The sequence below is a fragment of the Poromitra crassiceps genome (assembly GCF_964638095.1).
Source record: "Poromitra crassiceps genome assembly, contig: HAP1_SCAFFOLD_844, whole genome shotgun sequence".
Lineage (NCBI taxonomy): Eukaryota > Metazoa > Chordata > Actinopteri > Beryciformes > Melamphaidae > Poromitra > Poromitra crassiceps.
In genome coordinates this window covers 2,501-30,000 of record NW_028151565.1, presented here as the reverse complement: position 1 = coordinate 30,000, position 27,500 = coordinate 2,501, and the positions used below count along the sequence as shown (strand labels likewise).

The following is a 27,500-nucleotide window of genomic DNA, read 5'->3' as shown; positions in this document are numbered from 1 at the left end:
GGCTCACACTGCAGAGATACAGACAGTGAGGGAGGCAGGGCCGGCTCACACTGCAGATACAGACAGTGAGGGAGGCAGGGCCAGCTCACACTGCAGATACAGACAGTGAGGGAGGCAGGGCCAGCTCACACTGCAGATACAGACAGTGAGGCAGGGCCGGCTCACACTGCAGATACAGACAGTGAGGGAGGCAGGGCCGGCTCACACTGCAGATACAGACAGTGAGGGAGGCAGGGCCGGCTCACACTGCAGATACAGACAGGGAGGGAGGGCCGGCTCACACTGCAGATACAGACAGTGAGGCAGGGCCGGCTCACACTGCAGATACAGACAGTGAGGGAGGCAGGGCCAGCTCACACTGCAGATACAGACAGGGAGGGAGGGCCGGCTCACACTGCAGATACAGACAGGGAGGCAGGGCCAGCTCACACTGCAGATACAGACAGTGAGGGAGGCAGGGCCGGCTCACACTGCAGATACAGACAGTGAGGGAGGCAGGGCCGGCTCACACTGCAGATACAGACAGGGGTGTGAGGGAGGCAGGGCCGGCTCACACTGCAGATACAGACAGTGAGGGAGGCAGGGCCGGCTCACACTGCAGATACAGACAGTGAGGGAGGCAGGGCCGGCTCACACTGCAGATACAGACAGGGGTGTGAGGGAGGCAGGGCCGGCTCACACTGCAGATACAGACAGTGAGGGAGGCAGGGCCGGCTCACACTGCAGATACAGACAGGGGTGTGGATGAGATCACTCGCCTCTCTCCCCTCTCTCATCTGTCATAAACATTTGGCTCTGCCCGCTGAGCCGTAGAGATAAGGCAGGAAAAGGAGAGAGAGAGAGATAGATAGACGTGACTCCAGCTATCAGCTATGTGAGAGAGTAATAACTGATAATTTAGGGCTTTTCGGCCATTAAAATGTGGCGTCTTTGAGACACAAACAGTCAAATGTAATCCTGCTTTAGTGTGGGGATCTCGCTAGGCTTGTCGGAGCTCGGCGATAGCGAGGCCGGGCGTGCCAGAGCGCGGGGTGCCAGGGTCGGGCGGGGGGGGGATCAGTTAAACTCTCTGCACAAGTAGGGTAGCCATGTCAGATAAATATGACTAAGCTTTGCTACTTAGGGTTTGATATCCTCATCCTGCTGGAATATTGATGAAGAGCATCATGTTCAATCTAAGACGTTTGAGCGGTTACACATTTTTTGGGGAGGGCAAATCAGAGACAGCAGCATCAGGCTTTTTTTCATCTCCGAATTGGATGTGAACCAAAAAGTGCGGCCTCAACTCTCTGCGGCTATAAATTAGCGAATGCAATATTAGTTTCTCATAATATGATGTGATGTGTTTTTAGGAGACAGATGAGATAGCATGCGAGAAGCATACATTTATCCAGCATGACAAAACGAGATGAGGCATTATACATTATACATATACGACTGAGACTTTTGTGTCACCTTATATCACACAGGGGAATTAAGGGCTATGCAGAGAACACAACACAGAGCAGCGGTGTTCTTAAATCAAGCGTCCCTCCTCAAGTGGTTGCAAAACACGATTTGAAACCCACTCGCGGAGCTATTTTTCCTCCGGTGGCTGACAGGACACAGTGCAGCAGCCCGCGGGATGAGTGAGTGTGGTGCTGAGGAGAGGAGAGGAGAGGAGAGGAGAGGAGAGGAGTGACTGGGAGGAGGAGGAGGAGGCGATGGACTCACAGTGCTCAGCTTGGTTGAGGTAATGATGAGGCGCCGTTCGTGCAGCATGCTGGCGTAGAGCTGCAGCATGTTGTTGACGTCCACAGCCACAAAGTACTCTGTCAGGTTCCTCTGGGAATAGACAGCACATACGCAGGTTACAGAACACACTGAGTCAACCTCAGCCAACACTCCTGACTCCAAACTTATCTCTTGACTTTGCACATCCACTTGCTTACAGGGAAAATGTCTCTGGCTGCAGACTGTGAGAGTGTTGCCTGAATTAGCCACGGAGAGAGAGAGAGAGAGAGAGAAACATACTGTACTGTACTGGGCTCGGAAACCTACTTGGACTTCCATCTCTGTCGTCACAGTTACGCAGTGGATAGATCAGAAATAGCTCTTAAATGAGAGGCGCAGGAACGCTTTTTGTAACCTTCATCTGATTTCAGCCTGGTAAAAAAGCCACCCTGATCATGTGACCTCGCATTCTGTTTAACTCTACGTGCCAGTCTGGATACAGCGATTTCAGTGGGTGGGAGTATTTTGCCCTCGACAGTAGGGGTGTCACAATATATCGTCCCACGAAATTTCGCGATAGTAAAACGTCACGATATGTATCGTTGAGATGAAATCTCATATCGTTGGGGGGGGGGAATTTTTTTTTTTTTTTTTTTTTTTTTTTTTTAAATAGACAAAGAAACGTCTTTGTTTGTTGAAGTTCAATGTGTGGAAAGTAGTTCAGTTGAACAAGTCTCTGAAGAGACACATGAGAAGTTATACAGGAGAGAAACCATTCAATTGAGTTTCTGGCAAAACTGTTTACTTGACAGGAAAAACTGAAGATGCATAAAAAATAGACTAAGAAAAGTCTTGTTGTTTGAGTTTGAAGAAAAACTGAAGATGCATAATGAGAATTTATACTGCTGAGAAACCTTTTAGTTCAAAGTAAATCTAAGTGACGGTGTAACTCATTCTATTTCAAGATAAGCCTTATCTCCAATCTCATGTTTTTTCTAGTTGTTATTGTAATAACAATTTCCCACAACAGCATGTTTTGTATTTATGCATTTCAAATAAAATACTACTTTTCCAGTCATATATTGTCATTATTCAAGTTTAAAAAAATATTGTTAAAATCGTATCGTATCGTATCGTTATCGTGAACCCAGTATCGTGATACGTATCGTATCGTGAACTGAGTGTATCGTGACACCCCTACTCGACAGACAACTCCTTCAGCCAATCAGCGTCGCCAAATAATCCAATCGAAGGCGGTGTTTATTCTACTGTTACCGCGGGGGGCGGCTGTAGCTCAGGCGGTAGAGCGGGTCGTCCACTAGTCGCTTTGGATAAAAGAGGTCGGTGGTTCGATTCCCGGCTCCTCCAGTCTGCGTGTCGAAGTGTCCTTGGGCAAGACACTGAACCCCAAATTGCTCCCGTTGGTGTGCCAGCACCCTGCGTGGTAACCTGCCGCCATCGGTGTGTGAATGGGCGAATGTACCTACTGACTGTAAAGCGCTGTGGATAAAAGCGCTATATAAATGCAGGCCATTTACCATTTACCGCCATTTACAGGCCATTTTTGCTAGCCCCGATTGGCCAGTTACATTGTCAACTAGAAGGCAGGTCCCTGATTGGCCCGTGCACTTTGCAATTTCTGTGGGCGGGCAGAACCAAACAGAATGTGAGTTCACACATGATGCGGATGGTTGACCAGGCACACCTGATTTAGCCTGATGTTTTGTAGAACGGCTATCCGTCAAGGTTGCTTAAATGTTCCAGAGTGGGCTGTCGGGCTCGTTTTCATTGGCTGTCCATTGCTGACAAGAGCAGAATTGTTGCAGTTCAGCTCCATGGTTGATAGAGAATCAAGGAGGAACTTGTATTCTATTTGAACACAATCATTCCCATGACGGTCACTGAGCTTTAACATTAACAGTGTGAGAAGCAAAGAGAGGTGGAATCCAGACAAGATGGGGTGATGCAATCATTTCAAAAGGTGACAGGTGTGTGTGATCAAAAACCATTAGCAGAAGCAGAGAAGTTTCCAAAAAAAGTGAGGAATCTCTCTCTCCGTCTCCCCCTCTCTGTGTGTGTGTGTGTGTGTGTGTGTGTGTGTGTGTGTGTGTGTGTGTGTGTGTGTGTGTCTCTCTCTTTCACTCTCTCTTCTAGGAAGACTTACGCTCTCGGGGATGGTTGGCAGGCCGTTGATATCCGGGGCGATGAAGTAGGAGTGCTGCGAAAACACAAACATACAGGACAAAAAGAAGACAGAAGGTCACGAATCAAGCGCACCGCTCACAGAAGAGAATGAGGGAGAGAGAGAGAGGGAGGGAGGGAGGGGGGAGGGAGGGCCTTCACTTTATTCTATGATTTATGGCTCATCTTTCTGCTCTGTCTATATGAATTGCTGAGCTGGTGTCTGAACTGTGGCGATGCTTTTATCAGGCCTGGAGAACAGAGAGAGCAGCTCAACAGCAGCTCAGCTCCCCACAGACACACACACACACACGCCTGATGTCTCCGGTGGAAAACGCACGCTGTATTTAAGCATTAAAGAAGGCGTGCGCACGCTCGGACACACACACACACGCACACCAAAGTGTGTGTGTGCACATGTACACATGCACACACACACACAGATGGACACGTGCACTCGCAGATACAACACACACACACACACACACACACACACACACACACACACACACACACACACACACACACACACACACACACACACACACACACACACAGGTAGTTTAGAGGATCACAGGGATGCCTGTCTCAGTTTGGGACAGCAGGGCAGGTTCAGATCAAAGGGGCCTGAGAGAGGTAGTGTTTGGAGACAGGTAGACAAACCACCAACTGAAACACACTATTCTCTCTCTCTCTCTCTACTCGCCTCTCCTGTGTCGTGTGGGCACACCTGTATTCTCTCTCTCTCTCTCTCTCTCTCTCTCTACTCGCCTCTCCTGTGTCGTGTGGGCACACCTGTATTCTCTATCTCTCTCTCTCTACTCGCCTCTCCTGTGTCGTGGGCACACCTGTATTCTCTCTCTCTCTCTCTCTACTCGCCTCTCCTGTGTCGTGGGCACACCTGTATTCTCTCTCTCTCTCTCTCTACTCGCCTCTCCTGTGTCGTGGGCACACCTGTATTCTCTCTCTCTCTCTCTCTACTCGCCTCTCCTGTGTCGTGGGCACACCTGTATTTTCTCTCTCTCTCTACTCACCTCTCCTGTGTCGTGGGCCCACCTGTATTCTCTCTCTCTCTACTCGCCTCTCCTGTGTCGTGTGGGCACACCTGTATTCTCTCTCTCTCTCTCTCTCTCTCTACTCGCCTCTCCTGTGTCGTGTGGGCACACCTGTATTCTCTCTCTCTCTACTCGCCTCTCCTGTGTCGTGTGGGCACACCTGTGTTTCTCTAGGCCTCAGCTCCACCATCTGCTCCTGCTCCTCCTCCCCTTAAATTCACTGTGGCTCATACAGTAGATCTTCTCACATTTCCAACAGCGTACTTAGAGGAAAACATCCCACTTACAAAGGTCCTGCTGACTTGAGCTACTGTTGGCATGCTGGAGAATGAACACAGGCTAACATACAGTAACAGTGTTTCCCCTACCATTCTACAGGCCGGGCGGGCCCGCCAGGCCAACGACGCCCCCGCCAGGCCAGGAAAAAAAAATAAAGAAAACAAAATCCCCTGCCCAAAATTTCAATAAACCTTTATGGCATATTATTACAATACAACAATACTGGTGTTGACAGTAATAGGAGATGCCAAATCATTCAAAACAATAAGCATTTTGCTTTTAGGAGCATCGTGCCAGCGTGCGGCGCTGTTCCAAAACGTGACGACGTGTGTCGTTGCCTGGGAAACGCACATCCCATAATACAACTGTTCGCATCATCCATAATAGTATGATGATACTTGGGATGCCATTGCGAACAGGTTAGCTAAAAGTTTAGCGTCGCCAGCGACGGCCCCCACCGTTGCGGTCGGGGTACGTTTCCAAATCCCTCCAGGCCTGAAGAGTTTTCTATGGGAAACACTGATACAGTAAGTTATAATGTAACACATGAAGAGGCCTACAAAGCTAGTAGCAACCCCACCACCAACACTATCACCACACACACACACACACACACACACACAACAAAGATTTACATGCGTTCATCAATCCAATCACAGAGACATGAGAGCAGAGAGAGAAATGCCCGTCACCCAGAAGAGCTGATCAAGTTCAGATCAAATCAATAAAAATAAGATGATTTATTATTCTGCAACCTTGTGTTTGTCAGGATTCACTCAGAGGCGCTGGAGGTCTGCAGGTCTGTAACAGCGTTTATTGACACATCTCTCATTAACGAGCTGTGAACCTGCAGGAAATAAGTGCAATCTGATAGCGACTTTCTCTTTGCAGCACCAATCTGATATAATTCAATTTCCCTCGATTCAGTGTGGTAACGAACAACAACAACAACAACAAATAAGCGGTAATTAACATTTTCTGAATAAGATGATCGAAAATATCTTCTCAATGTCCCCTGAATTTTACATTCTTTCATTAACGGGGAAAACTTGTAGCCTGGTAAACCAGCCCGTCACGTGACCTCACATTAATGAAATGTGAGGTCACGTGACGGGCTGGTTTACCAGGCTAGAAAACTTGACCCAACGCTAGAAATATGAAAAACCCTCGAAAAAACAAGATAAAAAGTACAACTGTGGAAGTGACTGTCTTTCTGCAAATCAAAGAGATGGTAACAGATTGTGACGATAGAAAGGAACGTACACACTAGGACACACTACTTTTTCCTTTTTGGTTATTATAATTTAAATGTCTGGTTTGCTATAAAACAAACTGAAATGTTCCACTCACTAAGCACATATGTGCAAGTGTGAAAAATCTGAAAATAATTATGATGGGAAAGCAAACTGTACAGTGGAACTCAAGTTAATTACAGCCACGTTCACAAAAGGGAGGGTCATAGTCATAGTAGAGTGTGACAGGGACAAAGGAAGATCTAGAGAGCCAAAGTGGAACGTCACTTCCTGCTTCAGCACTGTACCAGAGATTTTCATCTGCCATTTATTTTCCCATAGACATTTCGTAAAATGCTTATAAAAATAGTTTTACTTGTTCAAACCAAACGGTACAGATATATTTAGAAACAGGAGAGATCGCATAACATTTCACTCAGACCAAAATAAAAAATATTTTTTCGATGTTTTTTTTTGTTTTGGTCCGAGTTAAATGTTCTATCGTCTCTCCCGATTATAGCGTTCGCTGAACAGTTTGGTTTGACGAAGTAAAACTATTTTTATAAGCATTTTACGAAATGTCTATGGGAAAATAAATAGCGGATGAAAATCTCTGGTACAGTGCTGAAGCAGGAAGTGACGTTCCACTTTGCCTCTCTATATGCCAAATAAAGAAAGTCTAATATAATAATTCATATTGATGATGACTGTGAGATTGGGGGTTTCCCCTGGTCAAAAGATGGCCAGTTGCTCACTCTCCCTCTGTCTCCCCTTCTTCCTTTTGTGTGCCGTGTGTGCTAAATTATGTTTCCCTGCTGGTCTTACAAATACATGGCAGAGTGATCATCACACACAAGCCACGCTCTTCAACTGCACCCCAACAAATCCCAGGCCTCCCATTGGCTGTTTGCTTGCTTATCTGTTGTTTTTCCCCCCCCTTCAAAGACGTGTTTATATAAAAACATGGAATGTGGGTTAACTGGAAAGGCATCAAGGAGACTTTTTGAGCACAATCGCCTTTTGCTTTAAACATAAACTATAAAAGAGAGATAAAAAAAAAAAAAGACTTGAGATATTCAGAAAGAGAATACAGCAGCAGTGGAATGGCATTAATCATTCACAAAGTTTGATTGTCTTCCAGAGGAGAAGAAACACACACACACACCACCAAGGCCCAGGATAGTTTGTTTTTGTTATATTTAAAAAGATTATTTGGCCAAATTGGAAAAGCCGCGGCTCCCATGCGATTAAGTGCAGCGGCGGTTTCAGATTTCAGAGCAGCCTCTCGCTCGCCCTCCTCTCTCTCACTCACTCACCGGCTGCTTGCTCGGCCCATCTCGCAATACTTGCCCAGTGGCAAAATACAACTGCTCATTCTTCACATAGAGAGAGAGAGAGAGAGGGAGAGAGAGAGAGAGAGAGAGCAAAAATAGGGTTCACACATGAAAGGCGACAACGATCCTTTCTTGGCTGCCACGATAAAACAAAAATCCGCCTTTTAGGGAATAATTCTGCTTCATCAATTAAATATCAAACTAGTGGCTTCTCCCAGAAAGCAGATGAAACCATCACCTCTGCTCTCCGGGGTTTCCTTTTCCAACCCGAGCTCTGAGATGGAGATGAAAAGATTTCTTTTTTCTATATGTAGCTAATAAAAAGAAACACTGACAGAAAAAATAAGATATCACAAGGAAGCCAATTGAACGTGTTAACCCTCGTACAGATATATTGATTACCTTCTATATGAGGCTTGTTATGTTGTAAATGCGTCTGTGTGATTACGGTAGATGTATATCCTTCTGAGAAGAGGAGCACAGGAGCTCGTTTAATTAGTCCCCAAAAAAAAAGAACGCTGCTCCTCAAGGACAAAGGCTAAAACCCGAAACCCCTTTGGATCCTATTACGGTGTGGAGGCTAAACAACAACAGAAATAGAGATATTAGTGAACAAAACACTATCAGTTTAGCAGTCCCATGGAAAAAACCCTGACTTTCTACTTATATACAGATCCTTTCGAAAAAATTGGAATATCATGGAAATAACGTGGGCTTCAGCGGATTGTCAAGCAAAGACGATTCAAAGATTTGGCGGAGATTCAGAGGGAGTGGACTGAGGCTGGAGTCAGTCATAACTGAGAAGCAACTGCTGATTTTCTTCACACTATTCTAGTTTCTTGAAATACTGCTTTGGGGGTTTTCTAGAGCTGTAGGCCAAAACTATGAAAAATGAAACAAAGAAATGCTAGAAATATTTCACTGTGTGTGTAATGAATCTATAATCTATGAAAGTTTCACTTTTTGAAAGGAATTATGGAGAAAAACTAACTTTTCCATGATATTCTAATTTTTTGGAAAGGATCTACTGTATATTATGTAATGTAGGCCAGGGTTATGGGAAAGAAAGCGGTTGAAGAGTGTTTTGTGTAGGAGCTGGAAACAGCCAGTGAGCTGGGCTCAGTGTCAGAGTGAACTCAAACACAGGCGCACTTTGAGGGGCGCTGCGCTCGTTAAGCTCGTTAAGCCGTCTTAACGTCTTGATAAGCAGAAGACATGACGAGTTGTGAAAGAGCCCTTCAGGTTGAAACATGTCCGGCACCGGCTTATCACACACACACAAACTGTTGGCGCCACTTCCTGGTTCCAAACAAAGTGTCAGTCCCAGGCCGGGCCCTCTGCGTCTCTCACTCCGCTCCTCCATCTTACCCTCCTCCTCCTCCTCTCCTCTCTCTCTGTCTGATCATCTCTCCTTTTCCCCCACTCCATCATAACCCTCAACCCTCGCCTCTATACTTTCTGTCAATCTCTCTCTACTTCCTCAAGCCTTGATGCTGCCCTCATTTCCTCCTGTCTGTTTTTGGCGATGCCATCTTTGTCTCCTGGCTGTTTTTGGCGGTGCCGTCTTTGTCTCCTGGCTGTTTTTGGCGGTGCCATCTTTGTCTCCTGGCTGTTTTTGGCGGTGCCATCTTTGTCTCCTGTCTGTTTTTGGCGATGCCATCTTTGTCTCCTGTCTGTTTTTGGCGGTGCCATCTTTGTCTCCTGTCTGTTTTTGGCGGTGCCATCTTTGTCTCCTGTCTGTTTTTGGCGATGCCGTCTTTGTCTCCCGTCTGTTTTTGGCAGTGCCGTTTTTGTCTCCTGTCTGTTTTTGGCGATGCCGTTTTTGTCTCCTGTCTGTTTTTGGCGGTGCCGTCTTTGTCTCCTGTCTGTTTTTGATGGTGCCGTCTTTGTCTCCTGTCTGTTTTTGGTGGTGCCGTCTTTGTCTCCTGTCTGTTTTTGGCGGTGCCGTCTTTGTCTCCTGTCTCTTTTTGGTGGTGCCGTCTTTGTCTCCTGTCTGTTTTTGGCGGTGCCGTCTTTGTCTCCTGGCTGTTTTTGGCGGTGCCGTCTTTGTCTCCTGGCTGTTTTTGGGGATGCCATCTTTGTCTCCTGGCTGTTTTTGGGGATGCCATCTTTGTCTCCTGGCTGTTTTTGGCGGTGCCGTCTTTGTCTCCTGTCCGTTTTTGGCGGTGCCGTCTTTGTCTCCTGGCTGTTTTTGGCGATGCCGTCTTTGTCTCCTCTCCTCTTTGAGTACACTTCTCTCTATATGTCTCCTTATTGCATTACTTTTATTCTGTTATTTTTTCCAAATCCCCCCCTCCCATTTTCTTCCCAATTGTACTTGGCCAATCCCCCCCCCCACTGTTAGTTGTAGACTAGCACATGCTTCCTCCGATACATGTGCAGTGGCCAGCAGCTTTTCACCTGACAGCGAGGAGAATTTCATGAGCAGGACATAGCATGTGGGAGGATCACAATATTCCCCCCAGTCCCCCCCCCCCCCCCCCAAAAGGCGCCCTGACTGACCAGATGAGGCACTAGTGCAGTGACCAGGACACATACCCTTAATCCAGCTTCCCACCCGCAGACACGGCCAATTGTGCCTGTATGGACACCCAACCAACACGGGGGCTTGAACCTGCAACCCTACCATGTTGGTAGACAGGGAATCTACCCCTGCATTACCCTGCAAGTTACTTTCAAAATGTAATATACTACATATTACTAGTTACTTTCATTTGAAAGTAATAAGTAACTTTACAATATTACTGGTCTGTGTAGAGTAACTCGTTACTTATTACACTACTTTTGCATTACTTTCACCAAAATAACTGCAGTAGCAGAATGACATCGCCGCCCTGGAACATCCCGATTTCTTTTTAACAACCATCTTGAAGTCAGTGTAAACCGTCCAAGATTCTAAATGTTATCCTTTTCCTTTGTTATTGTCATCTACAGTGGTTATTTGCATAAAAACACACAATTTGGTTAGGAAATATTGTATCTTTATTTAAATATGTGCTTTGAGAGATTAACTCAATTTGTAACTTGTGTTACTTGACAAAGTAACTGGTATAAAATTACTGAAATCCTATTTGGTAATCAGTTATATTACTGAGTTACTGCTAAAAGTAATATATTACATGTAATATGTTACTTTTGTAATGAGTTACCCTCTGCAGATCTGTACCTACCAGACTCAGGTTGACTGGTGTGAAGGGCTTTGGCACGGGCAGATCATACAGAGAGTTCAGCACGTCATTCAAGTCATTTTCCTGCAGGAGAGAAACAAACAACCAAGAGACAAACACACACAGAAACAAAAGACCAGTGAGTTTTCTTTGGTTTTCTTTTTGGTTAATGACATGAATTAAGTGTCAATCTAACGACAGCGCCGGGAGAGGCGCTGCCGCAGACCAGCAGGGGGCGACGCTGAAGCGAGGCCCGAAGGAGCTCCAAAACATCCGACTGACATCCGTTTAACGAGCAATGGCGAGGTTAAGGGACGGCTGAGCGCGGGGCTGCAGACGCTTGTTATCCGGGCAGCGTTGATTTACGGCCGAACGCGGCCTGTCAGTAATTAAGCAGGGGGTCTCCGCTCCAAAGACGGGGGGCTTTAAGAAGCCATCAGAGAGCTGGCTCCACCACAGAACGGGCCCCCAGATTATTCAGCCAGCATTTACGGGCCCCACGACAAGACTGCTATTTACGCTCTGGAGCCTCTAGCGCTGCTGCTTCAGCCAGAGGAGAGAGGGGGGACAGTGGTCTGGTCTCTAGCTCTGCTGCTTCAGCCAGAGGAGAGAGGGGGGACAGTGGTCTGGGTCTCTAGCTGTGATGCTTCAGCCAGAGGAGAGAGGGGGGACAGTGGTCTGGTCTCTAGCTCTGCTGCTTCAGCCAGAGGAGAGAGGGGGGACAGTGGTCTGGGTCTCTAGCTGTGATGCTTCAGCCAGAGGAGAGAGGGGGGACAGTGGTCTGGTCTCTAGCTCTGCTGCTTCAGCCAGAGGAGAGAGGGGGGACAGTGGTCTGGGTCTCTAGCTGTGATGCTTCAGCCAGAGGAGAGAGGGGGGACAGTGGTCTGGTCTCTAGCTCTGCTGCTTCAGCCAGAGGAGAGAGGAGGGGACAGTGGTCTGGTCTCTAGCTCTGCTGCTTCAGCCAGAGGAGAGAGGGGGGACAGTGGTCTGGGTCTCTAGCTGTGATGCTTCAGCCAGAGGAGAGAGGGGGGACAGTGGTCTGGGTCTCTAGCTGTGATGCTTCAGCCAGAGGAGAGAGGGGGGACAGTGGTCTGGTCTCTAGCTCTGCTGCTTCAGCCAGAGGAGAGAGGAGGGGACAGTGGTCTGGTCTCTAGCTCTGCTGCTTCAGCCAGAGGAGAGAGGGGGGACAGTGGTCTGGTCTCTAGCTCTGCTGCTTCAGCCAGAGGAGAGAGGGGGGACAGTGGTCTGGTCTCTAGCTCTGCTGCTTCAGCCAGAGGAGAGAGGGGGGACAGTGGTCTGGTCTCTAGCGCTGCTGCTTCAGCCAGAGGAGAGAGGGGGGACAGTGGTCTGGTCTCTAGCTCTGCTGCTTCAGCCAGAGGAGAGAGGGGGGACAGTGGTCTGGTCTCTAGCTCTGCTGCTTCAGCCAGAGGAGAGAGGGGGGACAGTGGTCTGGTCTCTAGCTCTGCTGCTTCAGCCAGAGGAGAGAGGGGGGACAGTGGTCTGGTCTCTAGCGCTGCTGCTTCAGCCAGAGGAGAGAGGGGGGACAGTGGTCTGGTCTCTAGCTCTGCTGCTTCAGCCAGAGGAGAGAGGGGGGACAGTGGTCTGGTCTCTAGCTGTGATGCTTCAGCCAGAGGAGAGAGGGGGGACAGTGGTCTGGTCTCTAGCTGTGATGCTTCAGCCAGAGGAGAGAGGGGGGACAGTGGTCTGGTCTCTAGCGCTGCTGCTTCAGCCAGAGGAGAGAGGGGGGACAGTGGTCTGGTCTCTAGCTCTGCTGCTTCAGCCAGAGGAGAGAGGGGGGACAGTGGTCTGGTCTCTAGCTCTGCTGCTTCAGCCAGAGGAGAGAGGGGGGACAGTGGTCTGGTCTCTAGCTCTGCTGCTTCTGCCAGAGCAGAGGGGGGGGACAGTGGTCTGGTCTCTAGCTCTGCTGCTTCAGCCAGAGGAGAGAGGGGGGACAGTGGTCTGGTCTCTAGCTCTGCTGCTTCAGCTAGAGGAGAGAGGGGGGACAGTGGTCTGGTCTCTAGCTCTGCTGCTTCAGCCAGAGGAGAGAGGGGGGACAGTGGTCTGGTCTCTAGCTCTGCTGCTTCAGCCAGAGCCGAGAGGGGGGACAGTGGTCTGGTCTCTAGCTCTGCTGCTTCAGCCAGAGGAGAGAGGGGGGACAGTGGTCTGGTCTCTAGCTCTGCTGCTTCAGCTAGAGGAGAGAGGGGGGACAGTGGTCTGGTCTCTAGCTCTGCTGCTTCAGCCAGAGGAGAGAGGGGGGACAGTGGTCTGCAAGCGGCACTTGAACTAAACCAACTCCCGCTGACACACACACACGTCGTTCTCCGTTTGCTCTCTCAGAGAAGTTTGCCTTGGTTTGGCCTACGAGATGCTGCTTTGTTTGAAGGAATGTGCGTACACAAGAGAGAGGGGGAGAGAGAGAGAGAGAGAGGGAGAGAGAGAGAGGGAGGAAGTGAAGAGGAAAGGGGCGGCGATATGCAGCGCGAGAGGGGGCGCGAGGGAGGGAGGGAGGGAGGGTGTTAGGGTGTGTGCGATGGAACAGCCTCCTGTCATGAGAGGCTCAATGCTCACACGCATGGTCAGCAACACGCATGGTCAGAAACACGGCCTGGGGAAACAGTTCATTTAGCCCTCGCCTTAAACCCTCATCGCTCTTCTGTCTCGGCTCGTCTGTCAACATCCCCCTCTCGCCTGGAACGGACAGCGGCGTAAATAGAAACCAAATCATGCACACTAACACTTCAGTCAGCCAGGGTTTACCGCCATCTTTCCCTCCATCTCTCCCTGTCTCTCTCTCTCTCTCTCTCACACACCGTCTGTCTGTCTGTCTGTCTGTCTGTCTGTCTGTCTGTCTGTACCTCTAGATTAGATTATCCTGCTGTATTTATTTCAAATGACAGAGCCGAGTGTGTTTGTGTTTCAGGGTGTCTACTTTTAACAACGCTCGGTCCTCCTGATCACTCCTCTCTCAGCAACTTGGGAGAAGCGGGGACTACATGACAATTGAAAGCGGTCCCAAAGCTCTGTGCATCTCTCCCTCTTCCCTCTCTCTCTCTCTCTCTCCCTCTCTCTCTCTCGGTCTCTCTCTCTCTCTCTCTCTCTCTCTCTGTCTCTCTCTCTCTCCTCAGTCTAAAGCGTGGAACATCACCTACACCCTGCTGCACGAGAGGCTGCACATCGCGCCTGTTTGTTGCATATTTTACAGTTCCCCTCCCATTGCTAGTACAATGCAGCGAATAGTCAGGGGGAAAGAGTTTTGTGAAGTGTGCATTTGTGTGTGTGTGCGTGTGTGTGTGTGTGTGTGTGTGTGTGTGTGTGTGTGTGTGTGTGTGTGCGTGTGTGTGTGTGTGTGTTGTGCGTGCGTGCGCGTGTGTTTCCAAACTATTTGTTTTGCAGTAAATCATCAGGAATAACTTGCCGTGTCAGATCAGCGTTTGGTCTGTGAAATGTCAACATGGTTGCTGCTAACAACCAGAGCCAAGTGGAGCCCGAGACGGTGAACACAAGAAGACAACAGCACACAGAGAGAGAGAGAGAGAGAGAGAACAGAACAGAACAGAACGCACAAGACATCTTACCACAGTACAGGTTCAGGAACACAAAACGGTGTGTTCTGGCTTCTCACTCGACTCCTGCTATCATTTCTTATTCTCGTATGGAACATCGTTTAGTATACTGCACTTTAAGTATATATTATATATATAATTAGTACTTGTTTAATGTCCAAAATGTAAGAGTTGCTTACCTGGTGTTTAGTTAAGTAGTCTGCCAGGGTATTTAGCAGCTTGTAGTAGATTTCAAACCATGGGAGATAACTGGAAGAGACAAAGATATGCATGAACATATTGTTACAACATACAGACGTACAGTAAGTCACATGATCATCATCATCAAACAGGATGTGCTGAAACATGGCCAGGAAAGTCTTTTTTTATTATTAAAGATTCTTCTGTCATTTCTGTCAAATTCAAAAAAAGTTCCAGTCTCCTGAAAACTTTATTTTGTGTGTGTGTCATACATACTTCTATTTCTGCATGGTCCAATGTCTATAAATACGCGGAAATGTGCCTTGTACTGTACAGTAGGAACATTTGCATGGTGTAAAGTACAGTCTCACAGTGTGTACTGTACAGTAGGAACATATGCACAGTGTAAAGTACAGTCTCACAGTGTGTGTACTGTACAGTAGGGACATTTGCACAGTGTAAAGTACAGTCTCACAGTGTGTGTGCTGTACAGTAGGAACATTTGCACAGTGTAAAGTACAGTCTCACAGTGTGTGTGCTGTACAGTAGGAACATTTGCACAGTGTAAAGTACAGTCTCACAGTGTGTACTGTACAGTAGGAACATTTGCACAGTGTAAAGTACAGTCTCATAGTGTGTACTGTACAGTAGGAACATATGCACAGTGTAAAGTACAGTCTCACAGTGTGTGTATTGTACAGTAGGAACATTTGCACAGTGTAAAGTACAGTCTCACAGTGTGTGTGTGTTGTACAGTAGGAACATTTGCACAGTGTAAAGTACAGTCTCACAGTGTGTACTGTACAGTAGGAACATTTGCACAGTGTAAAGTACAGTCTCATAGTGTGTACTGTACAGTAGGAACATATGCACAGTGTAAAGTACAGTCTCACAGTGTGTGTATTGTACAGTAGGAACATTTGCACAGTGTAAAGTACAGTCTCATAGTGTGTACTGTACAGTAGGAACATTTGCACAGTGTAAAGTACAGTCTCATAGTGTGTGTGCTGTACAGTAAGAACATTTGCACAGTGTAAAGTACAGTCTCACAGTGTGTACTGTACAGTAGGAACATTTGCACAGTGTAAAGTACAGTCTCACAGTGTGTGTGCTGTACAGTAGGAACATTTGCACAGTGTAAAGTACAGTCTCACAGTGTGTACTGTACAGTAGGAACATTTGCACAGTGTAAAGTACAGTCTCACAGTGTGTACTGTACAGTAGGAACATTTGCACAGTGTAAAGTACAGTCTCACAGTGTGTACTGTACAGTAGGAACATTTGCACAGTGTAAAGTACAGTCTCACAGTGTGTACTGTACAGTAGGAACATTTGCACAGTGTAAAGTACAGTCTCACAGTGTGTGTGCTGTACAGTAGGAACATTTGCACAGTGTAAAGTACAGTCTCACAGTGTGTGTGCTGTACAGTAGGAACATTTGCACAGTGTAAAGTACAGTCTCATAGTGTGTACTGTACAGTAGGAACATATGCACAGTGTAAAGTACAGTCTCACAGTGTGTACTGTACAGTAGGAACATTTGCACAGTGTAAAGTACAGTCTCATAGTGTGTACTGTACAGTAGGAACATATGCACAGTGTAAAGTACAGTCTCACAGTGTGTATGTACTGTACAGTAGGAACATATGCACAGTGTAAAGTACAGTCTCACAGTGTGTGTGCTGTACAGTAGGAACATTTGCACAGTGTAAAGTACAGTCTCACAGTGTGTATGTACTGTACAGTAGGAACATATGCACAGTGTAAAGTACAGTCTCACAGTGTGTGTGCTGTACAGTAGGAACATTTGCACAGTGTAAAGTACAGTCTCACAGTGTGTATGTACTGTACAATAGGAACATTTGCACGGTGTAAAGTACAGTCTCACAGTGTGTGTGCTGTACAGTAGGAACATTTGCACAGTGTAAAGTACAGTCTCACAGTGTGTATGTACTGTACAGTAGGAACATATGCACAGTGTAAAGTACAGTCTCACAGTGTGTGTGCTGTACAGTAGGAACATTTGCACAGTGTAAAGTACAGTCTCACAGTGTGTGTGCTGTACAGTAGGAACATTTGCACAGTGTAAAGTACAGTCTCACAGTGTGTGTATTGTACAATAGGAACATTTGCACAGTGTAAAGTACAGTCTCACAGTGTGTGTGCTGTACAGTAGGAACATTTGCACAGTGTAAAGTACAGTCTCACAGTGTGTGTGCTGTACAGTAGGAACATTTGCACAGTGTAAAGTACAGTCTCACAGTGTGTGTATTGTACAGTAGGAACATTTGCACAGTGTAAAGTACAGTCTCACAGTGTGTACTGTACAGTAGGAACATTTGCACAGTGTAAAGTACAGTCTCATAGTGTGTACTGTACAGTAGGAACATATGCACAGTGTAAAGTACAGTCTCACAGTGTGTGTGCTGTACAGTAGGAACATTTGCACAGTGTAAAGTACAGTCTCACAGTGTGTGTGCTGTACAGTAGGAACATTTGCACAGTGTAAAGTACAGTCTCACAGTGTGTGTGCTGTACAGTAGGAACATTTGCACAGTGTAAAGTACAGTCTCACAGTGTGTGTATTGTACAGTAGGAACATTTGCACAGTGTAAAGTACAGTCTCACAGTGTGTGTATTGTACAGTAGGAACATTTGCACAGTGTAAAGTACAGTCTCACAGTGTGTGTACTGTACAGTAGGAGCATTTGCACGGTGTAAAGTACAGTCTCACAGTGTGTGTACTGTACAGTAGGAGCATTTGCACAGTGTAAAGTACAGTCTCACAGTGTGTGTGCTGTACAGTAGGAGCATTTGCACAGTGTAAAGTACAGTCTCACAGTGTGTGTACTGTACAGTAGGAACATTTGCACAGTGTAAAGTACAGTCTCACAGTGTGTACTGTACAGTAGGAACATATGCACAGTGTAAAGTACAGTCTCACAGTGTGTGTACTGTACAGTAGGAACATTTGCACAGTGTAAAGTACAGTCTCACAGTGTGTGTGCTGTACAGTAGGAACATTTGCACAGTGTAAAGTACAGTCTCACAGTGTGTGTGCTGTACAGCAGGAACATTTGCACAGTGTAAAGTACAGTCTCACAGTGTGTACTGTACAGTAGGAACATTTGCACGGTGTAAAGTACAGTCTCACAGTGTGTGTACTGTACAGTAGGAACATTTGCACAGTGTAAAGTACAGTCTCACAGTGTGTGTATTGTACAGTAAGAACATTTGCACAGTGTAAAGTACAGTCTCACAGTGTGTGTATTGTACAGTAGGAACATATGCACAGTGTAAAGTACAGTCTCACAGTGTGTGTATTGTACAGTAGGAACATTTGCACAGTGTAAAGTACAGTCTCACAGTGTGTGTATTGTACAGTAGGAACATTTGCACAGTGTAAAGTACAGTCTCACAGTGTGTGTGCTGTACAGTAGGAACATTTGCACAGTGTAAAGTACAGTCTCACAGTGTGTGTGCTGTACAGTAGGAAGATTTGCACAGTGTAAAGTACAGTCTCACAGTGTGTGTGCTGTACAGTAGGAACATTTGCACAGTGTAAAGTACAGTCTCACAGTGTGTGTACTGTACAGTAGGAACATTTGCACAGTGTAAAGTACAGTCTCACAGTGTGTGTACTGTACAGTAGGAACATTTGCACAGTGTAAAGTACAGTCTCACAGTGTGTGTATTGTACAGTAAGAACATTTGCACAGTGTAAAGTACAGTCTCACAGTGTGTGTATTGTACAGTAGGAACATATGCACAGTGTAAAGTACAGTCTCACAGTGTGTGTATTGTACAGTAGGAACATTTGCACAGTGTAAAGTACAGTCTCACAGTGTGTGTATTGTACAGTAGGAACATATGCACAGTGTAAAGTACAGTCTCACAGTGTGTGTATTGTACAGTAGGAACATATGCACAGTGTAAAGTACAGTCTCACAGTGTGTACTGTACAGTAGGAGCATTTGCACAGTGTAAAGTACAGTCTCACAGTGTGTGTATTGTACAGTAGGAACATATGCACAGTGTAAAGTACAGTCTCACAGTGTGTGTATTGTACAGTAGGAACATATGCACAGTGTAAAGTACAGTCTCACAGTGTGTACTGTACAGTAGGAACATTTGCACAGTGTAAAGTACAGTCTCACAGTGTGTACTGTACAGTAGGAACATATGCACAGTGTAAAGTACAGTCTCACAGTGTGTACTGTACAGTAGGAGCATTTGCACAGTGTAAAGTACAGTCTCACAGTGTGTGTACTGTACAGTAGGAACATATGCACAGTGTAAAGTACAGTCTCACAGTGTGTGTATTGTACAGTAGGAACATATGCACAGTGTAAAGTACAGTCTCACAGTGTGTACTGTACAGTAGGAACATATGCACAGTGTAAAGTACAGTCTCACAGTGTGTACTGTACAGTAGGAACATATGCACAGTGTAAAGTACAGTCTCACAGTGTGTGTATTGTACAGTAGGAACATATGCACAGTGTAAAGTACAGTCTCACAGTGTGTACTGTACAGTAGGAACATATGCACAGTGTAAAGTACAGTCTCACAGTGTGTACTGTACAGTAGGAACATATGCACAGTGTAAAGTACAGTCTCACAGTGTGTACTGTACAGTAGGAGCATTTGCACAGTGTAAAGTACAGTCTCACAGTGTGTGTACTGTACAGTAGGAACATTTGCACAGTGTAAAGTACAGTCTCACAGTGTGTGTACTGTACAGTAAGAACATTTGCACAGTGTAAAGTACAGTCTCACAGTGTGTACTGTACAGTAGGAGCATTTGCACAGTGTAAAGTACAGTCTCACAGTGTGTGTACTGTACAGTAGGAGCATTTGCACAGTGTAAAGTACAGTCTCACAGTGTGTGTACTGTACAGTAGGAACATTTGCACAGTGTAAAGTACAGTCTCACAGTGTGTGTGCTGTACAGTAGGAGCATTTGCACAGTGTAAAGTACAGTCTCACAGTGTGTGTACTGTACAGTAGGAACATATGCACAGTGTAAAGTACAGTCTCACAGTGTGTGTGTGTACTGTACAGTAGGAACATTTGCACAGTGTAAAGTACAGTCTCACAGTGTGTGTGTGTACTGTACAGTAGGAACATTTGCACAGTGTAAAGTACAGTCTCACAGTGTGTGTACTGTACAGTAGGAACATATGCACAGTGTAAAGTACAGTCTCACAGTGTGTGTGTGTACTGTACAGTAGGAACATTTGCACAGTGTAAAGTACAGTCTCACAGTGTGTGTACTGTACAGTAGGAACATATGCACAGTGTAAAGTACAGTCTCACAGTGTGTGTACTGTACAGTAGGAACATTTGCACAGTGTAAAGTACAGTCTCACAGTGTGTGTACTGTACAGTAGGAACATATGCACAGTGTAAAGTACAGTCTCACAGTGTGTGTACTGTACAGTAGGAACATTTGCACAGTGTAAAGTACAGTCTCACAGTGTGTGTATTGTACAGTAGGAACATATGCACAGTGTAAAGTACAGTCTCACAGTGTGTGTACTGTACAGTAGGAACATATGCACAGTGTAAAGTACAGTCTCACAGTGTGTGTACTGTACAGTAGGAACATATGCACAGTGTAAAGTACAGTCTCACAGTGTGTGTACTGTACAGTGTCACTGACCTATTGCCTTCCAAAAATATGCCACAAATTCTTCTACTTCTTCTTTTCTTTTATTTTCCTGTCAACCATTTTATGTGAAGCACTTTGAATTGCCTCTGTGTATGAAATGTGCTATACAAATAAACTTGACTTGACTTGACTGACAAATGCATGGTTGCATTATGAGTCCCTGCTATAATAGCTAATGCTAACACAGAGCGCCGTACAGTACATGCAGCTACAGTGAGAGAACAGTGCTACAGTAAATGCTATCTAGTACTTATTATGACATTGTGCATGCTATGCATTCTTGTCATGTCTGCCCTTTGAGCCGGTGGGAAGGGAGGGTGGAGGGGATACAAATAAAAAATAGGGATTTTGTTTCTTCAACATGAAGGCACTGGGCAACCGTAGCTTTTGGTGGATGCAGAGAGATGCTAGATGCTTTACAAGCATGCTGCTCCCACATGCACAGGGCTTAGTTAGCTAAGAAGGCACAGAGCAAGATGCCTCCTGCCTCCTCCCCTCTCTTTCCTCATCTCCCTGCTTCTCTCTTCCACCCCTTCAAATAAACAAATAAATAAATAAAAATCCCTTTGCCTTATCTAATTAATGACAAATAAATAAATTCATTAACAAGCTGTAAATTATTTATACTGCTAGTGTTTGGTGTCATGGCTAATCACTAAGTACACCCACCATAAGCTAAAAGCATCTGCAGGCATGGCTTTCTTTACAGGGTTGACATATTCTTGGCCAAGTTAGTCGACTTGGTTTGGTGGTGGAAGGGGGCCAACATTTTGTGTGAGCTTAGAGGTTTTTTGTGAGGGCTCACTTCGTTTAATGTTATGCAAACTGTAAAAAAAAACACGGGTGTCGTTATCGAACCGAGGTATTGGATTTTTATTTATTTAGTTTGGGGTTTTTATTTTTGTACATGCATTTTTGAACACTCCTTGAATAATGACTGTAGATTAGGGGCTGCTTAGCATGGACACGAAGCAACACGTTTATGGGAGAAAGTCTCATAAACGCTTCGTTAACTTTGTTTGCCTGAATCGCAGGGGCTGAAAAGCAAACGAGCGGCCAAATTAATCAATCACTTAAAAGCGGACCCTCGTTAGCTCAACGAGTTCACTGAGCAATTGTTTGTGTCATTAACGCGGAAACGATCTATTTTCAAATACAAAAAAAATCATTAAAACAATCACCTCATCCACATTAAAAAATGAGACAAAATAAAATAAAATAAAAAGCAGCAGATAAAAATAGCTTTTTCCAATTTCCTTGGTAATATCATAATCATCCTGCGCGTGAGGACAGAGGTTTGAGTGGCTGAGTTGTGAGAGTTTCCAGGGCCATGGGTCACTGGGCTGCTCTGTAGACCGGAATTAACCGACAACGAGAAAACAATAAAGTGAACCCAATGCAAATTTCCATATCGCCAAATTCGCAAAGGGGGCCAATGACACGGCCGGGTTCCCGGGGAAGTGCAGCCGAGCGCACCAATCAGAGAGGCCGGCTGAGTGACCATTAGTCTGAAACAATCAGCCTCTTAAAACATGCCAATAATTCTGACGTCCGCATGGAAGATCTAGTAGCGCAATCAGGTCACACTCTCTTGAGGAGAGACTGAATCAAACGTGCGTGTGTTCATCTACACGCTGACCGGATATCAACCTGAAGACCTATTTCTGCCATGTCAGACAACACACACAGCACTCACATATTCTGCACATTAGGTCAGTTTACATTTAAACCACGAAGATATAATGACACAGAGGCAGAGGCACGATTCGTCCTCCTCTTCGCCTCTCGTTGAAAGCAGCCAGGCTCCTGGCCGTTAATCCTTCATTTCTCACAGTTGAAGGGGATGTAAATAGGACCGTGGCTGTCAGAGCAGACGTCAAGCCTCACAGATCTCACAGTCATTATACTCCTACAGCAAGGTGTTGTAAAAGCCCTTTGTTTTAAAGGCAAAACGCATGATGATCGCTGGTGGTGGAGGAGGAGGAGGCAGCCAAGCAGCACAACTGATCAAGATCTCCACTGCTCAGGGAAAAAAAAAACTCCTCAGAGATCTTAGCAAAATAGAAAAATGGGATTTTTAAGCTTTATTTAAATGCAATGAAATGAATATAACTTAAAGACGCGGAATGTTTTCTTTTGCTTATCGCACCGCCACCGCCGCCATCCCCTCCTCTCTCCTTTCCCTCTCTGTTGATGTAAAGTTAAAGTTTGGAAAAGCTCGGAGAGAGATACTCCTACTCTTCACAGTTCATTGCTCAGATCTGTTTGTGCTTCGCAAATCCTCCGATAGAGAGAGGGAGAGAGAGAGGGAGAGAGAGAGAGAGAGAGAGAGAGGCGTCCAATCCATCACTGGCGTTTGCCGGGGTGCGTGGGGGGCCCCCGCAATCTCTCCTGCCATTTTAAACACATGTCTTCTCAAAGTGCCATGTACTCCAAAGTTAGCGGCTAATCTGCGGGCCCACTCGTAACCTCTCACGCTTTCTCATCCCCCGGCTCAGACCACCTAACGACTTCGGAGAAGAATCTGGCATGAGACAGCAATTATTCTATTATATGGACGGGTAGCTGCTGCTGCCACACGCCTTTCAAAACTTTGTGTTTTCACAAGCAGCACGGTATGTATTCACAATTTAAAAAAGCGTGCCAATATCAAAAGAAAACGCAAAAACATTTGCAACATCTCCATATATATATCACGTGGACATTGATTGATTACACCTTTATATTGGAGTTACTCACATCTGCGCTGTTTTGCTGCCATAAAGGAGCTGTTGGGTGTTTAAGCGCGACACCGTTACTCCTTATTCCCTGGATGAGTCTTAAATCTCCGGCCCTCAGAATCATAAGTCATCTTGCACCTTGTAGCCGGGCTCAGTGCACCATTTGATTACACCTTTACTTTTCCCGGGGTCAAAGGTTAAGTACAGGGAAGGAAGTGTCCTCTGGCGGCCCGCTAAGTGACCACTAACCAGAGCAAGGCCGCACCCCCCCCCCCCCCCCCCCCCCGAAAACCTATCCCAAAGCCTCAGCCATCAAATAAAAGAGAGGAAACTCGCCTTTTTCATCTTCCAAACCGCTCACATGTCCAACGGCTATTTCTCTCCCCCAAAATGTGAGAGAATGAACATGAGAGAGGACGGAGGGGGATAACAGCGTCAAATGGAGCCGTTCTGTTTTGGGGTTTTTTTTTTTCTTTTTTTTTCTTGAAGCGCCTGAAGGGAGCGTGGCCCTTTCGGCCGGGTGGGACTACAAAGGGCTGTCCACATAAAACTGTCCTACTCATTAAGCCACTTCCTCCTGTAAGCAGAGGTGACAATTTTATGGTCCCAGCACTTCAACAATCACACAGACGCAAACTGTTTTAATTACTTTGATTCTAGATCCACGGGAAATCAAGAGATTAACTGGATATAGATTTAGTGGGCTTGGCCCTTCCTGCTTTCGGGATTTTAAGGATACAAATTGACACGCACAATTCTTAACGATCACAACTTTAATTATTTTGTCCCACTTCCTTCCTCTGTGTTTGGGCATTTCAAACTGGAGCAATCTTGCTGCCGTTTTCCTTCATGCTTACTTACATAACTAATATGTCAAAAAGGATAAAGCAAGTTTGAAAAACAATAAACAAAGAAAATACACTTTTGACCAAGAGCTTTGGTTCTTCTCTCATTTGATATAAGAATCCCATTTGCACATTTTTCACATATCTATGAGATATCTCAAATGCATGTTTTTTCTTATCGTGCTTTAGAGTATTTTCACTCATCTTTTCCCCACACAGTGGCTCTATTAAAAAAGAAACAAAAAGAAAAAGAAAAATAGATCAGGTCAAAAAAAAAGAGAGAGAGAAATAAACAACTGGGAAATACACACACACACACACGACACGCACGCACACACAAATTAAAATACAGAAAAAAAGAAAAAAAAACTTTCTATACATTATTTTTATTATAAATGAAATGAAGCAAGCCATGCAAACTACTCAGAATGCATAATGAATTTTATACATCATATGTCAAATGAATTAGCATGTCGAACTCAGCGAGAGGGACAGGGGAGCCTCTGCTAATTGGCAGCGAAGCTTCATGCATAATTATGGGCCGAGCGTCTTTGCCGTCGCACTGTGGCAGCGTAGCCGAATAACGAGGAGAAAAGAGAGAGAGAGAGAGAGAGAGAGAGGGAGAGAGGGAGAGAGAGGGAGAGAGAGGGAGAGAGAGAGAGGGAGAGAGAGGGGGAGAGAGAAAACAAAAGGCCAAGGAAGCTGGCCGGGAAGGGTGGGTGGTGTGGGGAGGGAGGGACGATGTTCTTCACAGCAGCTCATCAGGGCAGCGACAAACCAACGACTGTCCATCAACAGCCCCACACACACACACACACACACACACACACACACACACACACACACACACAGGCGAGAGCAGCATGTACAGAATCACTGCTTTACATTAACAGAGAAAAGAAATACGGTATGTCTTTTTGTTCATTTTTTCACTTAAAATGGAATCGTTCGGAACACTTTTCTCAGTTTTATTCCAAAGTGCATGCAATGCACAGGGTTGTGTTTGTTGATGGTTTTGCTATTTCCACTGAATAAACGTGTCCACTGAGATTAGCACTGGAGTGGTTCCTCCTTTGTAATAGCAGAGGGGTAATTACATCCGCAAAAAAACATTGTGTCAACAATACAATTACATTAGAATTAAATGATAATAGCTTCTGTTGCACGGCAATTAGATGGAGACGATGCAATTTGCCCAGCGCTTGGTCTCCTCATTTATATACTGTACATTGTGATGATAGGAACAACAGCCCACCTAAGAAATATGAAAAGCGGCACATCTTTTGGGTAATTATGAGCACATCACTAACATCTTTGTGTGGGCAGATGAGAATATAAATGTGTTATTCTGGCATAGTGCAGCTTAGAGTGTGAAGTGTGAGGATCAATGGGAAGATTGTCTCGCTTTCAAGATCCGGGCAAATTAATATTTGCATCAGACTTGAAAAATAAATAAATGCAGATTATTAAAAAAAAAAAAGCATAACAATTGATGGTTATTTACGCTTCTGAAAGAGGTCCGTCCATCATTTGAAAAGAGGCAGCGTGGATCTGGCTCATTTGATAAGTTAATGAAGACACTGGTGTTAGAAGGTCTGCACACGTTTATCTCCACGTACTCGCTTTCATACCGACTCTGAGAGAACATTTATGAAGCACAGGAAGTGAAATGTGAAAGGTTGCATTTTGTAATCGTTGTATTTGTGAAGTGCAGGATCACTCTCAGCACATCCAGTTGCTTCTTATTTTGATAATTGTATAATTTGCTTCAAATTTTGATATTTGTATAATTTGTGGAAGAAGAATAAGTGTATTATTATAAAGGTTCCAAAGCTGGGCGATACCCTGTATTCAAAGTGCAAAGACTCAAATCAACTCATTGCATGAACTGGAATACAGAAAACACCCGAAATATTATGCACTTCATAGCATTGACTTCAAATAAAACATTTTACTATAAATAAAGTGTGTGTGTGTGTGTGTGCATGTGCATGTGTGTGTGTGTGTGTGTGTGTGTGTGTGTGTGTGTGTGTGTGTGTGTGTGTGTGTGTGTGTGTGTGCTACCTGAGCAGACATATGCAGACCCGGCAGCCTTGAGTGAGTCGGCAGAAACCAAACCTCTGCTTGCCGTCGATGTCCGTCAGCACGAAGGTGAAGTGCTGTCCCACTTGACTCTGGGACACCCTGGGACAGGACAGGACACGGGGATAGGGACAAACGCGGACATGCAAATTTGGTAGGACCCATAATATGAGTGTTTTACACTCAATACAAGAGAGTGCAGTAATGATGCAATCATGTACATTTTGAAGTAAAATATATATATATCAAAACTCAGAAAAAGAAAATTCTCCACCTCAATTTAAAAGCTAATCTGAACTAAATCTCCAATCAACATCCAAATCTTGATACCGCACATTTCCATCATGGCTTGTTTTGGATAAAACTGGAGGAAACCTCGCTAACCCAAAGGTAAATACTGGAGAAGCTCAGTATATTCACACGCCACTAGATGGCAGCAGCTCAGCTTCAGTGAAGGAGTATGATGGCTTTCCCCACCCCACCCCACCCCACTCCCTATCTCCTCCACCCCCTCTCCCCCCCCCCCCTCTCTCTCTCTCTTTACAATGGGACTTTTTACATGTCATTCTCCATGCTGAGGAGAGAGTCCAGGCCAGTACTGTGCAGGCCAGGGAGCTGCTGGACACATCTGATCACACCTAGATGATATCATGTGGACACTCCCGACACGTGCACTGGTCAACATACTAACATAGCACAGTGTGCATGTGGACATGCTAACATACCACAGTGTGCACGTGTGGACACTGACACACAGTAACATAGCACAGTGTGCACGTGTGGACACTGACACACAGTAACATACCACAGTGTGCACGTGTGGACACTGACACACAGTTTACAGGCAGGTCATCGGTGTCCTCATCCATCCGCAGCATCATAGCTGTTGCGATCATTGCCATATATATGAATATATTATGTGTTGTCATCACCGTCATCGTCACCATTGTCATTTCGGCGCGGCGTCTATAGTGAACAGCTATGATGTTTGCTGCTATAGTGAGTGTGCATTATATGTATGTATGTATGTAGGAGAATGTCAGATTTGTTAGGGTTCAAGAGCAGGAAACACACACGCGCGCGCGCACACACACACACACACACACACACACACACACACACACAGCACTATCACTCTTACTTTGACAGTCAGAATGGTGTGTGGCTCTACCAAGCACTGATGGTGAGTCGCAGCTCGCCATGACTGTGTGACGCGCGACGCGCACATCACCTCATTTCCTTGTTCGCACGTATGTGTCTCTGTAAGGGGGAGGAGTGCTTCTATACGTGTGTGTGTGTGTGTGTGTGTGTGTGTGTGTGTGTGTGTGTGTGTGTGTGTGCGTGCGTGTGCAGTGCACGTGTGTGTGTGTGTGTGTAGGAGGTGTACGCGGGACGGCGCTATAGAAACGGGGAAGCGTACCTTGCCACGTCAAAGGGAAAGCAGAACTTTGTATGGTCTGCAGGACCTCCTGAGA

At 45.7% G+C, this 27,500-nt stretch overlaps 1 protein-coding gene across 1 annotated transcript in view; it reads right to left on the bottom strand.

The window, feature by feature from the left end:
- The window catches only part of LOC310771585 (DENN domain-containing protein 1B-like), a gene marked incomplete at both ends in the record, with an annotated part of 46,217 nt that extends 18,723 nt beyond the window's left edge, over window positions 1-27,494 (bottom strand). The window contains 8 exon segments of the mRNA XM_083664166.1: window positions 1,714-1,824; window positions 3,878-3,931; window positions 7,777-7,836; window positions 10,965-11,045; window positions 14,704-14,773; window positions 26,008-26,127; window positions 27,446-27,476; window positions 27,479-27,494. Of these exon segments, the coding sequence (XP_083520292.1) occupies window positions 1,714-1,824; window positions 3,878-3,931; window positions 7,777-7,836; window positions 10,965-11,045; window positions 14,704-14,773; window positions 26,008-26,127; window positions 27,446-27,476; window positions 27,479-27,494 (543 nt within the window).
- Between the last annotated feature and the right edge of the window lie 6 nt (window positions 27,495-27,500).